This window comes from Stegastes partitus, unplaced genomic scaffold, assembly GCF_000690725.1.
Source record: "Stegastes partitus isolate 25-593 unplaced genomic scaffold, Stegastes_partitus-1.0.2 Scaffold207, whole genome shotgun sequence".
Lineage (NCBI taxonomy): Eukaryota > Metazoa > Chordata > Actinopteri > Pomacentridae > Stegastes > Stegastes partitus.
In genome coordinates, this window is record NW_007577938.1 from 158510 (window position 1) to 171757 (window position 13248).

Genomic DNA, 13248 nt, shown 5'->3' on the forward strand with positions numbered 1-13248 from the left:
AGCAGTGTTCCTGCAGACCTCCTGATGTTCTCCTCTGTTCTCATGAAGCCGTTTCCTCTGACCAGGCTGTCTGGTCCGTCGGCTCAACAACAGCCCCAAAGCATCACGTTCCACCACCATGTTGGACCGTGAGGATGCTGCTCTTGGCCTTGAATGCTTCTCCTTTCTCTGTGTCCAAACATCTCCACGTTCATGAAGTGATGAGCAGCAGCTTTCTTCTTTGTCCTGGAGAAGTGGATCCTCCTTATCTCCATGGAGACCAACCTTGTTGTTGGTCTGCTGGAGTGTCTGATTGACATGTTGCTACCAGAACTGCTCACATTCATCAGGATGCTCTTGGTGCTGGTCCTTGGGTTCTTCTTGGCCTCCACCATTCTTCCAGTGCAGGGCTGACATCTGTCCTCCTGCAGCCCTTTGACATGTTCCACAGTGAGGAACTCCTTGGACTTCTTCATGAAGCTTCAGACTGTGAACCTTGAAAACACTTGATGTGACTTTATAGCCTTTAAATCTCTCATGAGCAGCAGCAACGTGCAGCTCTCTCTCAGTGATGGACCCAAACAGCAGCTCACTGAACTACTGCATCATCTGTTCTCACTTTGAAGTGCATTAGAACGCTCTCAAACTGGTAGAAATTACCAGGAGCACCTTGAATGGCGTAGAAGCTGCAATTACTCAAAGATTTGCAACAGTTTCAAGGAGTAGGAATCATTTTGGATGTGTAGAAATTTTGTTTTTTTTTAAAGTATTTTTGGCTTTTGTCACTTGTTTATCTCATTTCCAGCAAAAAAGAAAACTTATCTGTGATATAAAAATTCACTATAAATCAAAAGTTGGCAGGCCTATGAATAAATTTGGGCTGTATGTGTGGTATTTGCATGTTCTCCCTCCACTCCTCAGTTTCCTCCTATAATGGAGTAAATTCATTACTGCTTCCCCAAGCAGACTGAGAGGAAAAGCTGACTGGTGAACTATAAAAACATTTACGGCTTTCTTTTATTTCCTCAATCTATTAAATTACACCACAATATTTCAGCCATCGCTGCCTTCTTCTGCTTCTTCTTTTATATTCCCTGCCCTGCCTGTCTTATTTCTTCCACATGAGCAGCTGCAGGAGTGACAGCGGTGCACAGGCAGCAGTAAGTGAGCAGTTTGTGTGGATGAGAACTGAAGCGACGGAAAGCGAGGCGGCTCCGGGAGCGAGCTCGGCTGCTGCATTAGGTCCGCAGCGGGGTCCTTCGCTTTCCCACTTCACGTGTGACTGGGTTTGTGTTGCTTGTGTCCGACCGGCGCGACGACGCAGCCACAGATTGCGGAGGCCCCTCGGCGCCGAAGACACGTTTCCCACCCTGCTGCATCCTCCGTTTCCCCCTCTAAACAAACAGCCCGAGCCAGAGCAGGTGGATGACGGGAGGAGGAGGAGGAGGAGGAGGAGGAGATTTATTACCTGCGCTGCATCTCTCAGCAGCTGCACAGGCGAAACGAGTTCAGTAGGCCATCGGAAAGCACAGAGAATTTCTCCCACAAAAACGAAAAAGTTTAAAGTCAAATTAATAGCCTCGGGGCTGAAGGTACGAGAGCGGCCGTGCCAAGACACCAATTAGCCAAATTCAATCGTTATAAAGTGTTTGCATTATTTCATAGTCGATCATTTTAAACGGGTACGTTTGCCAGCATCCATCACATAAATCCTGATAAAGGCGCCCTGGTCCGGCTCTCCAGATATGTCCAGTCACCCCCAGATGCTGGGCTAAGTACAGTTTAGCAGCATCCAGGAGGAGAAGGAGGAGGAGGATGAGTGAATTCCCTCCTCACCTCCTCCTCCTCCTCCTCCTCTCCCTCTCTCATTAATGAGCAATCAGTTAAAAAACTTTATTGGTCCCTATTTGCTTCCTCAGCACATTTTTTGCTCCCTCCTCTGAACCAAACCTCTCTTTCACTCTGCATCCTTTCTGTCTCTGCAAAGCCCTCCCTTCCATCGCTCTTCCTTCCTTCTGCCCCCTTTATTGCTGCGCTTCATTACCTCCATCTTCCCTTTTTTCCTCTCTGGCTCTTTTTTTTTTTTTCCCCTTCCCCTTCGCTCTCCTCCTTCCCCGTCCTCTGCATCCATTTTTTATTTTTTTTAAAACTCAGAGAAGCTACAGAATAGAGAATCTGATGCATGTCTGGCGAATACAAAAGAGCGTTTATTTCACAATATTTACAGCTCAGTCTCTCGCGACCCATCGGCATTCAAGTCTCCGAGACTTCTGCAAAACACACGATTTACATTCAGAGTCACAGTCGAGTTGTTGTTTTTTTTTTGCACACGTCAATCCGAGTATGTACGATTTTTCTTTCTTCTCTTTCACAATAACAATAATGTTCCTCGTCATGGATAAAAAGTGGATCTATTACTTTTAGGTGCAACCATCTATAATCAGAAACCATCAGATCTCTGCAGAGGGAAGTTTTACAGAAAATGAACTGCAACAGACAGAAAAGGTTCCAGTTTGTTTTTCCGGTGATGTTTCTGCTTCGTAGGACGCACCGCGAAGCAAACATGATTGTACGAGTGACGCTGGGATGAATCCTCAGTCTCATCGAGCCGAAACACGGATAATTTTCTGGGGTTTATTATTGCGAAAAGGATTTTTCTTTTTTCTGCAACAGGATATTCATGTGGGGAAAAAAAAAACTGTGATTACAATGATTTTGAATGTCCTATTAAATGAAAATTAAATTTAATTGAGAAACAGATGAAACCTTAATAAGAGAAGGGAAAAAAAACATCAGCGGTGACTAAATACGTGTACAGAAAACAGAAGAAACCGCCGATAAACGGGTAGAAGGCTGTCAGGACGGTAATGAGGTTTAATGTAAATGAACCCTGTTGGAATGTAAACCCGCTCTCGCTTGACGTGCAGCACATCAGCTGTCAAGTCGCTCGTCGGCTGAGCGTCGTCCTGCGGCTTCACATTATGGCAGTAATGTCACTTTACACAGTTGGAATTCACGGTTTGCAGCTCTTGTCTTATTCACAGTGTGTAACTGAAGTGAATACGCCACTGTCAGCATCGCTTATATGTGAAATTCATAAAAACTGCATTGGTGTTTTCTTTTATGAACAACCAAAAACAAACACTTTAGAAAGACTGTATTGAAAATTGAAGTAGAAACTCAACTAAACTGAGTCCACCTGTGGTTTCCACTCAGCCTAACTGCATGAACATGGTTAGAAAATGAGCTGAGAACAGCAGAACTTTCTCACTTTTGGACTTTTGTGTCCATCTGTATGTCTGCATCATGGCTCCACGTGGAAAAGAACTGACAAAGGAACTGAAAAATCTGATTATGAGACTCCACAAAGATGGAAAAGGATCCAGGAAGATCAACTAAAAATCAGTGAAGTCCAGTGTGAGCAGTAACCAGGAAGTCTAGAAGGAGCCGTAGTAGCTCTGATCAGGGCTGCAGTGGTCGTCCTCCTGAAATGACTCCACAGACAGTGAACTACTTTCACTATCTAGCTGTGAACAAAAGCTGCTTTAGACTTGGCACAGGGGTTATCAATGGAGACCAGAGTTAGTGTGAAGCTCAGACAGTGTGAAGGACAGTGCATGATGTCGACCTCAGTGGATGCCATCCAAGAAAAAAAGGCCCTTGCTTGTTCTTTGGCACAAAATGTGCTACAGAACATGAAAACAATCCTGATGAATGTTGGAGAACATTCTCTGGTCAGATTACGATAAATGTGTTGGGCTCAGATGGAGTCCAGATGTTTGGTGTGAACCTGACCAGGACCACCACAGTGGATGCATCGTCCTGACAGTGAAGCACGGAGGTGGCAGCATCATGATATGGAGCTGCATGAGGGCAAAAGATGACATTTATAGATGAATGTCTGAGGATAAACCAGAATACTGGCTGATAAGATGACTCCCAGTCTGCAGAAACTGGAAGAAGAGGAACATTCCAGCAGGAGAACCATCCAAAGCACACACACAAAAAAGAAAACTACAACCTGGACAAGTATTTCATCTGCCTGAAATCCAATATAACACCTTTGAGGTATTTTAAAGAGAGATGCAGAGCAACACAACCCCTCCAGGAAAGAGCAGCTGAAATAATTAGCCTCTGAAGAATGACAGAACATCTCTGTAGATATGTGAACAATGTTGGTATCTAGAAAGTATTGAAAAAGTAATGAAGGATTCAGGTGTAGTCATTTTTGTCGGATTGAGTTCCTACTGTGGGGCCACGTGTTTTAGATATAGTAAATCTAAACTGTTGTTTTTTTAGATTAACATGAGAACAAGCACCCTACTGTTGAGAAGTAATCCAAGTACTTTTGATTTAAGTGGCATTACACAGTGGTTTACTCACGTCTGCTGCTGATGTTGGGCTTAAAAATAACGATTCTCCAATGATTTGGTCAGTTAAACCACAACCCATTACTAAAACATCAATGAAACGCTGTAAGAACGTGTGAGGATGATCGAGTGTATCAGGAAAAAAAAAAAAAGTTTCTGAATCACAGTCCTCCCGATGTGTGCCACAGTCCACTCCGGCCTATAAATAGGAAATATTTGCTGTTCTCTGCCTCAGTGTCATTGACAACAGTTGTGCTTCCTTATCTCTCAACACCTCCCACGCTCTCCAATCTCTGTTTGTTGTTGTTGCCTCTCAGAGGAAGTCTTTTGACAGCGCTTCTCCAAAGTTGGGTGCAGCCATGAGGATCGCGATGGTGCAGATGATGTTGAAAACGCTGAATCCCACCAGGCAGAGGCGGTCGATGACGGCCGCGGCGAACTGCCACTGCTCAGCCAGACTCAGCTGCCGGTCCTGCTCACGAACTCGCTCGACTAGATACTGGACCTCGGCCAGAAGAGCCTGCAGCTGGTTGTCCACCGCCACCGATCGGATCGTCCCACTGTGGGAACACACGGCGGCCGATCTCCCGACCCCGACCTCCGAGCCGCAGGGTCCGGACGTTGATGGGTCGGGGTCCGGGCACACTGGAGGCTCCGGCGGTGGGCTCCCAAACTTTGAAGACGGGAGGTGGTGGTGGTGCATTGGTGTATCTCCGACTGGACCTCCTGCTGCTGCCGCTACCTCGCCTTCACCTCCAACTAGTCCACTGTTACTCCTCCCGTGACTGGTGGCTCTGCACCTCTGCACTGGTTCCAGTTCTGCAGTGGTCTGGAAGGTCTGGAAGCCCATGTAAGGCAGGTGACCGTTGGGCTGGGGGTGAGGATTGGGGCTGGGGTCTCTGTGGCCGGCGTTCGGGAGGATGACGGCCTGGGCGTTGGGCCGGTGGGGCAACATGTGCGCCAGAGGGTGGTTGAGCTGCACCAGGCTGGCCTGCAGGGAGCCGAGGCCCTGGGGCAGGATGGAGGGCGCCGGGGTGGGGATGGTGGCGGTGGTGGTGGTGGTGGTGGTGGGAGAGGACAGGGTCTTGCTCTGAGAGTCCACCTGGCTGTTGGAGAGAGTCGGCTCAGCTCCTTCGCCCGGACGCTTCATGCGCAGGAACCAAGGAACCCACTGTAGCAGAACCAAGTGCACCTGGACACAAACAGAAAGTAAAAGTGCTCGGAGTCACATTTTCACTCATAAACACACATCAGATGAGCACATGTTGACCCCAAACACTATAACTGAAGACGTTTCATCTTCATTCTAGAGGCTCCTTGGTTCTAACTGACTGATGGAGAGTTCCAAACATTTATTCGAACCCCAAAGTGGCTTTTTTACAACCCAAGTGTGACACTCGTTCTACCTTTTTCAGTTCTTTATATACGTTTCTATGTGTTTCTATGACCAGCACCGCAGTGCACCTCGAACTGAGCCACATCCATCTGTACACCTGTGTTTTAAAACGCTGCCAGCCTGTAATTCGGTTGCAGCCTTTGTGCATTGTGCAGCTCGCCCACGTGTGTCTCTGTGCTCAGAACCGCATAGAGAATTCTCTTTTGGGTTCAAGCCAAGAATGAAAGTGTTTGACGCTCGATTGAGGTGCTACTCATTTTGTACTTTTGTTCTGGATACAGCAGGTCAGATAAGTCAGGTGTTGAATGAGAAGCTTTTATTTTGTTAAAACGGAATAGGTGAGTATTTTAACTTCTGTGAAGGTTTCAGTACAATTTTCATTTAATAGGACCTTCAAAATCATTGTGATCAGTATTTTTCCAAATGAAAATTCTGAACTTTTTTTTTTTTTACAATAAACCCTGAAAGTCACCTGAGCATTGTCTCAACGAGACCGAGAATTAATCCCAGCATTACATTTGCTTCGCAGCGTGTGCTATGAAGCAGAAAAATATCTTTTGTCTATTGCAGTTAATTTTCTGTAAAACTTCCCTCTGCAGAGATCTGATCCTTTCTGATTATAGAAGTCACTAGCGATTGTTCCTACAAGCTGGTTGCGCCTAAAACTAATAGATCCACCTTTTTATTCATGCTGAGGAACATTATTGTAATTGTTATTATTGTGGAAGAGAAGAAAGAAATCAGAAGGCTTTTACTCGGACTGACGTGTGCAGAAAAATACAACTCGACTGAATCGTGACGTGTGTTTTGCAGGAGTCTCGGAGACTTGAATGCCGATAGGTCGAACTAGACTGAGCTGTAAATACTGTGAAATAAACGCTCTTTTGTATTGGCCAGGCAGGGCCACTTAACTCCTCTCTCAAACTATCTGTCCAGAATGTGGACATTAAAGGAGAGTCCGTTATTCTGGAGACGCAGGTGGACTGTTGAGTTATGTTCTGAGGAGCTGCACTTGTAGAGAGGTTATTTAGTCTCCTCTATAAATAGCTCTGGGCAGTGCAACAATGCTCAGCTAATATTTGAGCTTTTTTTTTGAGTGTTGTTGAGTGTGAAGTAAGATTTGTAAACCAGCCGTGTACAGAGGAAATAGCGTATCAGACCACTTATCAGGCACAGTTGTGACTCGATAATCCAACACTAAATGTAAAACCTTCTTTTATGTCGGATTGTCAAGACGGAGGTCGAGATACGAGGAGGGCTTGGTGCTTGAAGGCTCATTTGTTGTAAATATTCATTGTTTATAGTTGTTATAATAACTAGTATGGCTGGTCCCAATAGCACTTTCTGGGCCCAATTAATGATGAATATCTGAATATTTGGATATTTGTCGGGGGACACGTCCACCCCAGGGGAGCGCTCCGACGGGGTGGAAGTGTCCAGAACACACAGGCAGTACTTGGCTGCTGATGCTAGTTTAGTTAGCGCTCACACTTCTGTTTCCAGCATCAGCGGCGGTGAGGGAGCAGCAGATACGCTCCACCGTTACCATCCATATTTACTTCTGTAAACACTGAGCACGCTCGCTGTGTGTGACGTCGTTGTGTCCTCTTCTGCGCATGCGGGACACTTTTGGGTCGTATGAAGTTCACACAGCAGATCACATACAAGTCGCATTTAACTGGAAATGTGAAGGAACTCACAAAAAAATCTGAATGTAGCATTAAGTCCTGCAGTGTGAACGTAGCCAATCTGTGGGATTGTTCAGTCAGATAATACGCCGTTATCCTGATTGGTGACATAAAATGTCATGTCGGAGTCAGAATCCAAGGCTGTCGGTATGTTAAGGATGTTTTAATGCTTCGTTGTTCCTAAAAACCTGTCGGATAGCAAGGTTTTCAGATGGTTCAGGGTTGGATTATCCAGTCACGACTGTACTCAGAACCACCTTTCACACCTCAAGACTTGTGAGTTTTGAATTGGAACTCCCCATCAGTGCAGTTCCTCCTTACTGAAGCATTGGGGACTGCATGGCTTCTATGATGTTTAGAAAAGCGCTCCATCTGCAGATTCCAACTCACCCATCGCGGCATGTGTCCACTGTTGGGGTTGTGGTGGTGGAACTGGAGGACGATGACCGTAGCCACCACCGACATCCCCACAATCACCATCGTGCTGGCAAAGTACTGTCCTGAGGCACACACACACACACACGAGGCTGCGTTGACAATCTGTATGCTACGAGCAGCGTCGGCAACCCACATACAGAGGCATGCACGGGAAGAAAAAAACCAACAACTGACCAATCAGAGGCACCGAATCTGAAGTGGCGGGCATAATCTCTGCAACCATCAGCATGAAGACAGTCAGAGAAAGCAGAACGGTGATGCCTGCAGGCAGACACAAGACACCGGGGAGACGGGAAGACAGAAGCCTTTAGAGAACAAAGTACATGAGTTACACTTAGTGGAACAGGATAGTTGGTATGCTGCACTTGACTCCTTCGCCACAACCATCCGTCTTACTGACACTCCTCGGAAAAACTTATTCGATTTCACTCGTTCTCATCTTCCCTCCCGCCTTTTTCTGCCTCTCGTGTCTCCTGACGCCGTACAAAAGCTCTGACTGAGAGCTTCCCGCTAATGTTAACAGAGAGAGATTGCAAGAGAAACACTGGAGTGGAATAAGCTCTCGCAACCAGGAAAATGTGGCTAGAAAACATATTTTATCTCATAAGCCAGTAGCAGATGTAGCTCTTGTGTTTTTTTCTGTTTTCTCAAGCGTGCCCCCTCGTTATTGTCCTACAGTCCCCTCTTATTATTCCTCACCCAGGCTGATTTTCTCCCCGGAGTTGGCGGGAAGCAGGAAGACCACCAGGGTCATGGAGGACAGCAGCACACAGGGGATGAGCAGGTTCAGAGCGTAGAACAGCGTTCGCCTTCGAAGCGTCACCACAAACGTAATGTCGGGATAAGGCTCGGCACAGCAGTCGTAGAAGACCTCGTGTCGACCTCCAGGGACCTCTGAGAGGACGAGACACAGCAGGAATGTAATATATGACTCAGAAAACACAACACACAACAGGTAATACAGGCCTTAGAGTAGGAGCTCAATGCAACAAACCTTTAGAGATTTAAACCTTTTATTCTATTTCTATACCTTTACTTTTGACGACAACCTTCCCCTTCTTCTCTCAGAGGGATGTTCTGTCATCCTTTACAGACCTTTTTTTTTTTTTTTTTTTTGCAGTTTCTTGCCTTTCTGTCTTTTCCCTTTTAAAATACCCCAAAGGTGTTTTATTGGATTCAAGTCAGGCACCAAACTTGGTGACAGTTTTTATTCTTTAGAAACTCTTCTGTGATTTAGAGCTTTGGATGGTTCTCCTGCTGGAATATTCCTCTTCTTCCAGCTTCTGCAGACTGGGAGTCATCTTGGTTTATCCTCAGACATTCATCTATAAATGTCATCAACACCTTCTGCCCTCATGCAGCCCCATATCATGATACTGCCACCTCCGTGCTTCACTGTCAGGACGATGCATCCACTGTGGTGGTCCTGGTCAGGTTCACACCAAACATCTGGACTCCATCTGAGCCCAACACATTGATCTTCATCTGACCAGAGAATGTTCTCCAAAGTTTAATAGGGCTTCTTTTAAAGCTCTCTATCAAAGTCGAATCTTGTGCCAAAGGGCGAGCAAGGGTGTTCTTCTTGGATGTCGTCCACGGAGGCTAACATTGTCCATCGACCTTCGCGCTGTCTGGGCTGTCACAGAATTTTAATTTCCATTGATGACCCCTGTGCCAAGTTTAAAGCAGCTGCTGTCTGTTTTTCACAGCTACATAGTGAAAGTAGTTCACGAGGACGACCACTGCAGCCCTGATCGGTGCTACTGTGGCTCCTTCTAGACCTCCTGATCACTGCTCACACTGTGTTTCCACTGATTCCTAGTTGTTCACTGATCTTCCTGTATCCTTAATCATCTCTCAGTCAGACTTTTCAGTTCCTCTTGCAGTTGTTTTCATGTGGAGCTTTGATGCAGACATGCAGATGGACTCATCCCAAACATGTTCATGCAGTGAGGCTGATTCACTTTTGTTGCATTGGGTTTCTACTGCAGGGCTTGTATTTTGAACAAAGTCCTTCTTAAGTATTCGTTTTCGATTGTTTCATAGGAGGAAACACTCGACTGCTGAACCAAGAAACAATGCGGCCGCTGAGAGCTGATGCAGTTTTGAATCTCTTAACATTTAAGTGGTTTACTCACGTCTGTTGTTCACCATAAAGAAGTCAATATAAGTAATGATTTGTATTCTGTGCCGTGAAAAGACGAAAAAGAAAAGACCGGCATCGTTAAAACATGCTATCGAACGAAGCTGAGGCAGAGAGAAGACAGATCTGAGTTTTATAAATAAATAAAATCAAGGACTGTTTCTGCAGAAATTACATTAAATTACAAAACTGTTTTCCCCAATTACGCTGTGGGAATGTGTACCATATCGCAACACGGCGCTGTTACTAAGCAACGCAGTCTGTCATCCAGGGTTCTGACAGCCAATCGTACCCAGCAGGTCCCACTCTCCGTTGGGCATGTACCCCGACACGTCTGCCTCCTTCATCTGGATGTCCAGCAGCCAGCCGTCAAACGTCCACGAGCCGAACTTCAGCTCGCAGCGCTGAATGTCAAACGGAAACCACCGCACGTCCACGCTGCAAGTGCTGACAAATATCCCTGGAAACGCACGAAACAACAAGGAGAGTAGTTTACAGTGAAAGGGAAAGCAAATTATCCCGAGATGTGACGAGGGAGGGGGGAGCTGATTAAAAGCTGCTGCTCGGTGCATCCGTCTGGAGGCAGGGGAGAATGAAATTATGTGATCGCAATGAACATTTTGGAGAATTGATTTGCTGCTTTCGTGTGCGGTTCTGAGGCCCGGTGGAACGTACCTGGAGGCAGATACTCACAGAAGCCGCTGGAGTTGACCAGGACGTTGGTCTTGAAGGTGGCGTCGAACTTATCGTGAGCGCTAAACGACACAAACACAAACAGGACGGTTTAGAGGCGAGCGTGGCTGCCGGTTGCGTACCTGTGTGTTTGTACGTCACACACCTGTTGTAAAGCAATATGTCAGGAGTCCAGACCTGGTCGGGAGTGAAACGCAGGTTCTTGACTCCGGGATACTCGGACTGGTTCCACTGGAGGTAGTGGTCGTACCACTGCTGGGAGACACAAGAGACGCTCGGGTTTTACATGTGAACACGTACAGACGCACACTTGGTACAAAAAAATGTAACATTACAGCAACTGGAGTGCCAGAAATACTGTAAAATAACAAAAAATAACAGTCAAAAGTAGTAATTTTTTAAAGAGTAGTACATTTTCAAGCCTGTAGATAGATAGATAGATAGATAGATAGATAGATAGATAGATAGATAGATAGATAGATTACAGCAGCTGGAGCCCCAGAAATACTGTAACATAACATAAAATAACTGTCTCAAACAACAAATAATTTCTACATTTTCAAGCCAGTACCAACAATTAAATTACAAATAATAATCGTAAAATCCCGAATATAAAAATGAAATATAGATTAGTAGATGGATAATGTCTGGGCTACTCTACACAGAAAAGAAAAAAAAATAAAAATGTAATATTCAAGCTGCTGGAGCCCCAGAAATACTGTAAAATAACAAAAATAACAGTCAAAAAATTGTAATTTTCTACATTTTCAAGCCTGTACCAACAATTAAATTACCTATAATATAAAAAAAGTAACAATATACATGTAAAATCACAAATATAAATAAATTATATAGCTTAATAAATAGATAATACCTGGGCTACTCTACATGGTATAAAAAAAGTTTTTTTTTTTTTTTTAAAAGTAGTATTTCAGCAGCTGGAGTGCCAGAAATACTGTAAAATAACAAAAAATAACAGTCAAAAATAGCAATTTTCTACATTTTCAAGCCTGTACCAACAATGAAATTACCTATAATGTAAAAAAAATATATATATAATAATAATAATATATATGTAAAATCACAAATATAAAATTATGTAGATTCATAGATAGATGATGCCTGGGATACTCTACACTGTAAAAAATGTTTTAGAAAACTGTAATATTTCAACAGCTAAGTACCAAACACTACCATAAAATAATAAAAAACAATAAGTTTTCCATTATTAAAACATATCGTCTTACCTTAATTTTGAATAATGTCTATTTTTAATGTGATGAAGGATATTTGCACGTATAAAACGATGAAATTAAACATAAATGCAACTGAATGGTATCATGTAATGCAAGAAAATATAAAATATTCTGTTGCAAAAACTACTTTCAATTTGCAATAATTCAATTTTCTTAAAAAAAAAAAGATTATTCAAGCTATTTTTCATCAGACGTGTAAATTCACAGCCTGTTTCTGTAATTGTATTAATTTTATTTTGTGTATTTCAAAACTATGGGGGAAAATATGTAAAATAAAAAGGAAACAAACTATTTTCCTCTTCTAATTTGACTGTATTTTCATTTCTCCTGTACACACATCTTCTGTCACATGTTGATTCCAGCTAAACATATTTCTTTGGTCGTTATCTTAAGTCCTTTCAGGCCTAATTGTTATTGGTGATTCGTGGCTGTAAAGTAAACCTGAGTGGACGTGGGACTAATAGCTTTGGCCTGGATTCATACAGTCCTAATGAAAGTCACCAGAGGGTCAAGTTCGGGGCAGCAGGAAGAAGCCGTCACTGGGCTGAGCTGCACATCAGCATGAAAGCGTCTCTGCAGCGGCGCTCTGCATAATCCTGCGGCGGTCGGGTTCCCAGGGCCAGGATCGATAGCACAATATGAATGTTATCTGTTCCACTCACCATCTGCAGCCAGGCGTTGGTGGTCAGGATCTGGTTCTTCTCATCCTGGCGCGACACAAAACAAATGAGCAAATAAATGTTGTAACTTCATATTTTACTGTCTTGAAGCAAAACACTGGGACTGCGTTTGAACACCAGGAGGGAGGAACAGATTAGACGGGGAGCTGGGAGTCCTCCCCCAGGAAACGCTCAACATAAAACACCTTCATTCCCTTAATTCTGGTGAATTTTAATGCACCTTTGTTTGGTTGAATCAGGCTGTAAGAGCTGATAAGGTTTGGTTTCTCCTCCCGCTTCTGGTGCAAAAGCAAATATTTAATTTTTGCTTCATTTTCTTGCATAAAAGTGTTAAAAAAAATGTTTTTTAACCAACAAAAATGAGGACAGCAATCATCAAACATAATAAAACAGATAAAAGACAGAAGGAATGAACAGATGACGCCTACTTTAAAATATATGACTCATAAAATTCAGTGTAGATTTCATTTCAACGTTTTGGTGAAACACTGATCAGGAGTCCTGATCTCACTTAATCTCTCATAATTCTGGTGATTTTTTTATGCACATCTGTTTCTCCAAAGCTGCTCAGGTTTAATTATTCCTGCTTGTGGTTCAGTGTCAGC

The 13248-nt window shown here is 44.0% G+C and overlaps 1 protein-coding gene across 1 annotated transcript in view; it reads right to left on the bottom strand.

Annotated features, from left to right (window-relative positions):
• Window positions 1–4662: 4662 nt before the first annotated feature.
• LOC103356520 (neuronal acetylcholine receptor subunit alpha-7-like) overlaps window positions 4663–13248 on the bottom strand; it is a 16874-nt gene continuing 8288 nt past the window's right edge. The window contains exons 3-10 of the mRNA XM_008280689.1: window positions 12626–12670; window positions 10853–10962; window positions 10690–10769; window positions 10307–10474; window positions 8571–8765; window positions 8046–8132; window positions 7824–7933; window positions 4663–5541 (exon numbers count right to left, since the gene is read on the bottom strand). Of these exons, the coding sequence (XP_008278911.1) occupies window positions 4663–5541; window positions 7824–7933; window positions 8046–8132; window positions 8571–8765; window positions 10307–10474; window positions 10690–10769; window positions 10853–10962; window positions 12626–12670 (1674 nt within the window). The remainder of the gene's footprint in view (window positions 5542–7823; window positions 7934–8045; window positions 8133–8570; window positions 8766–10306; window positions 10475–10689; window positions 10770–10852; window positions 10963–12625; window positions 12671–13248) is intronic.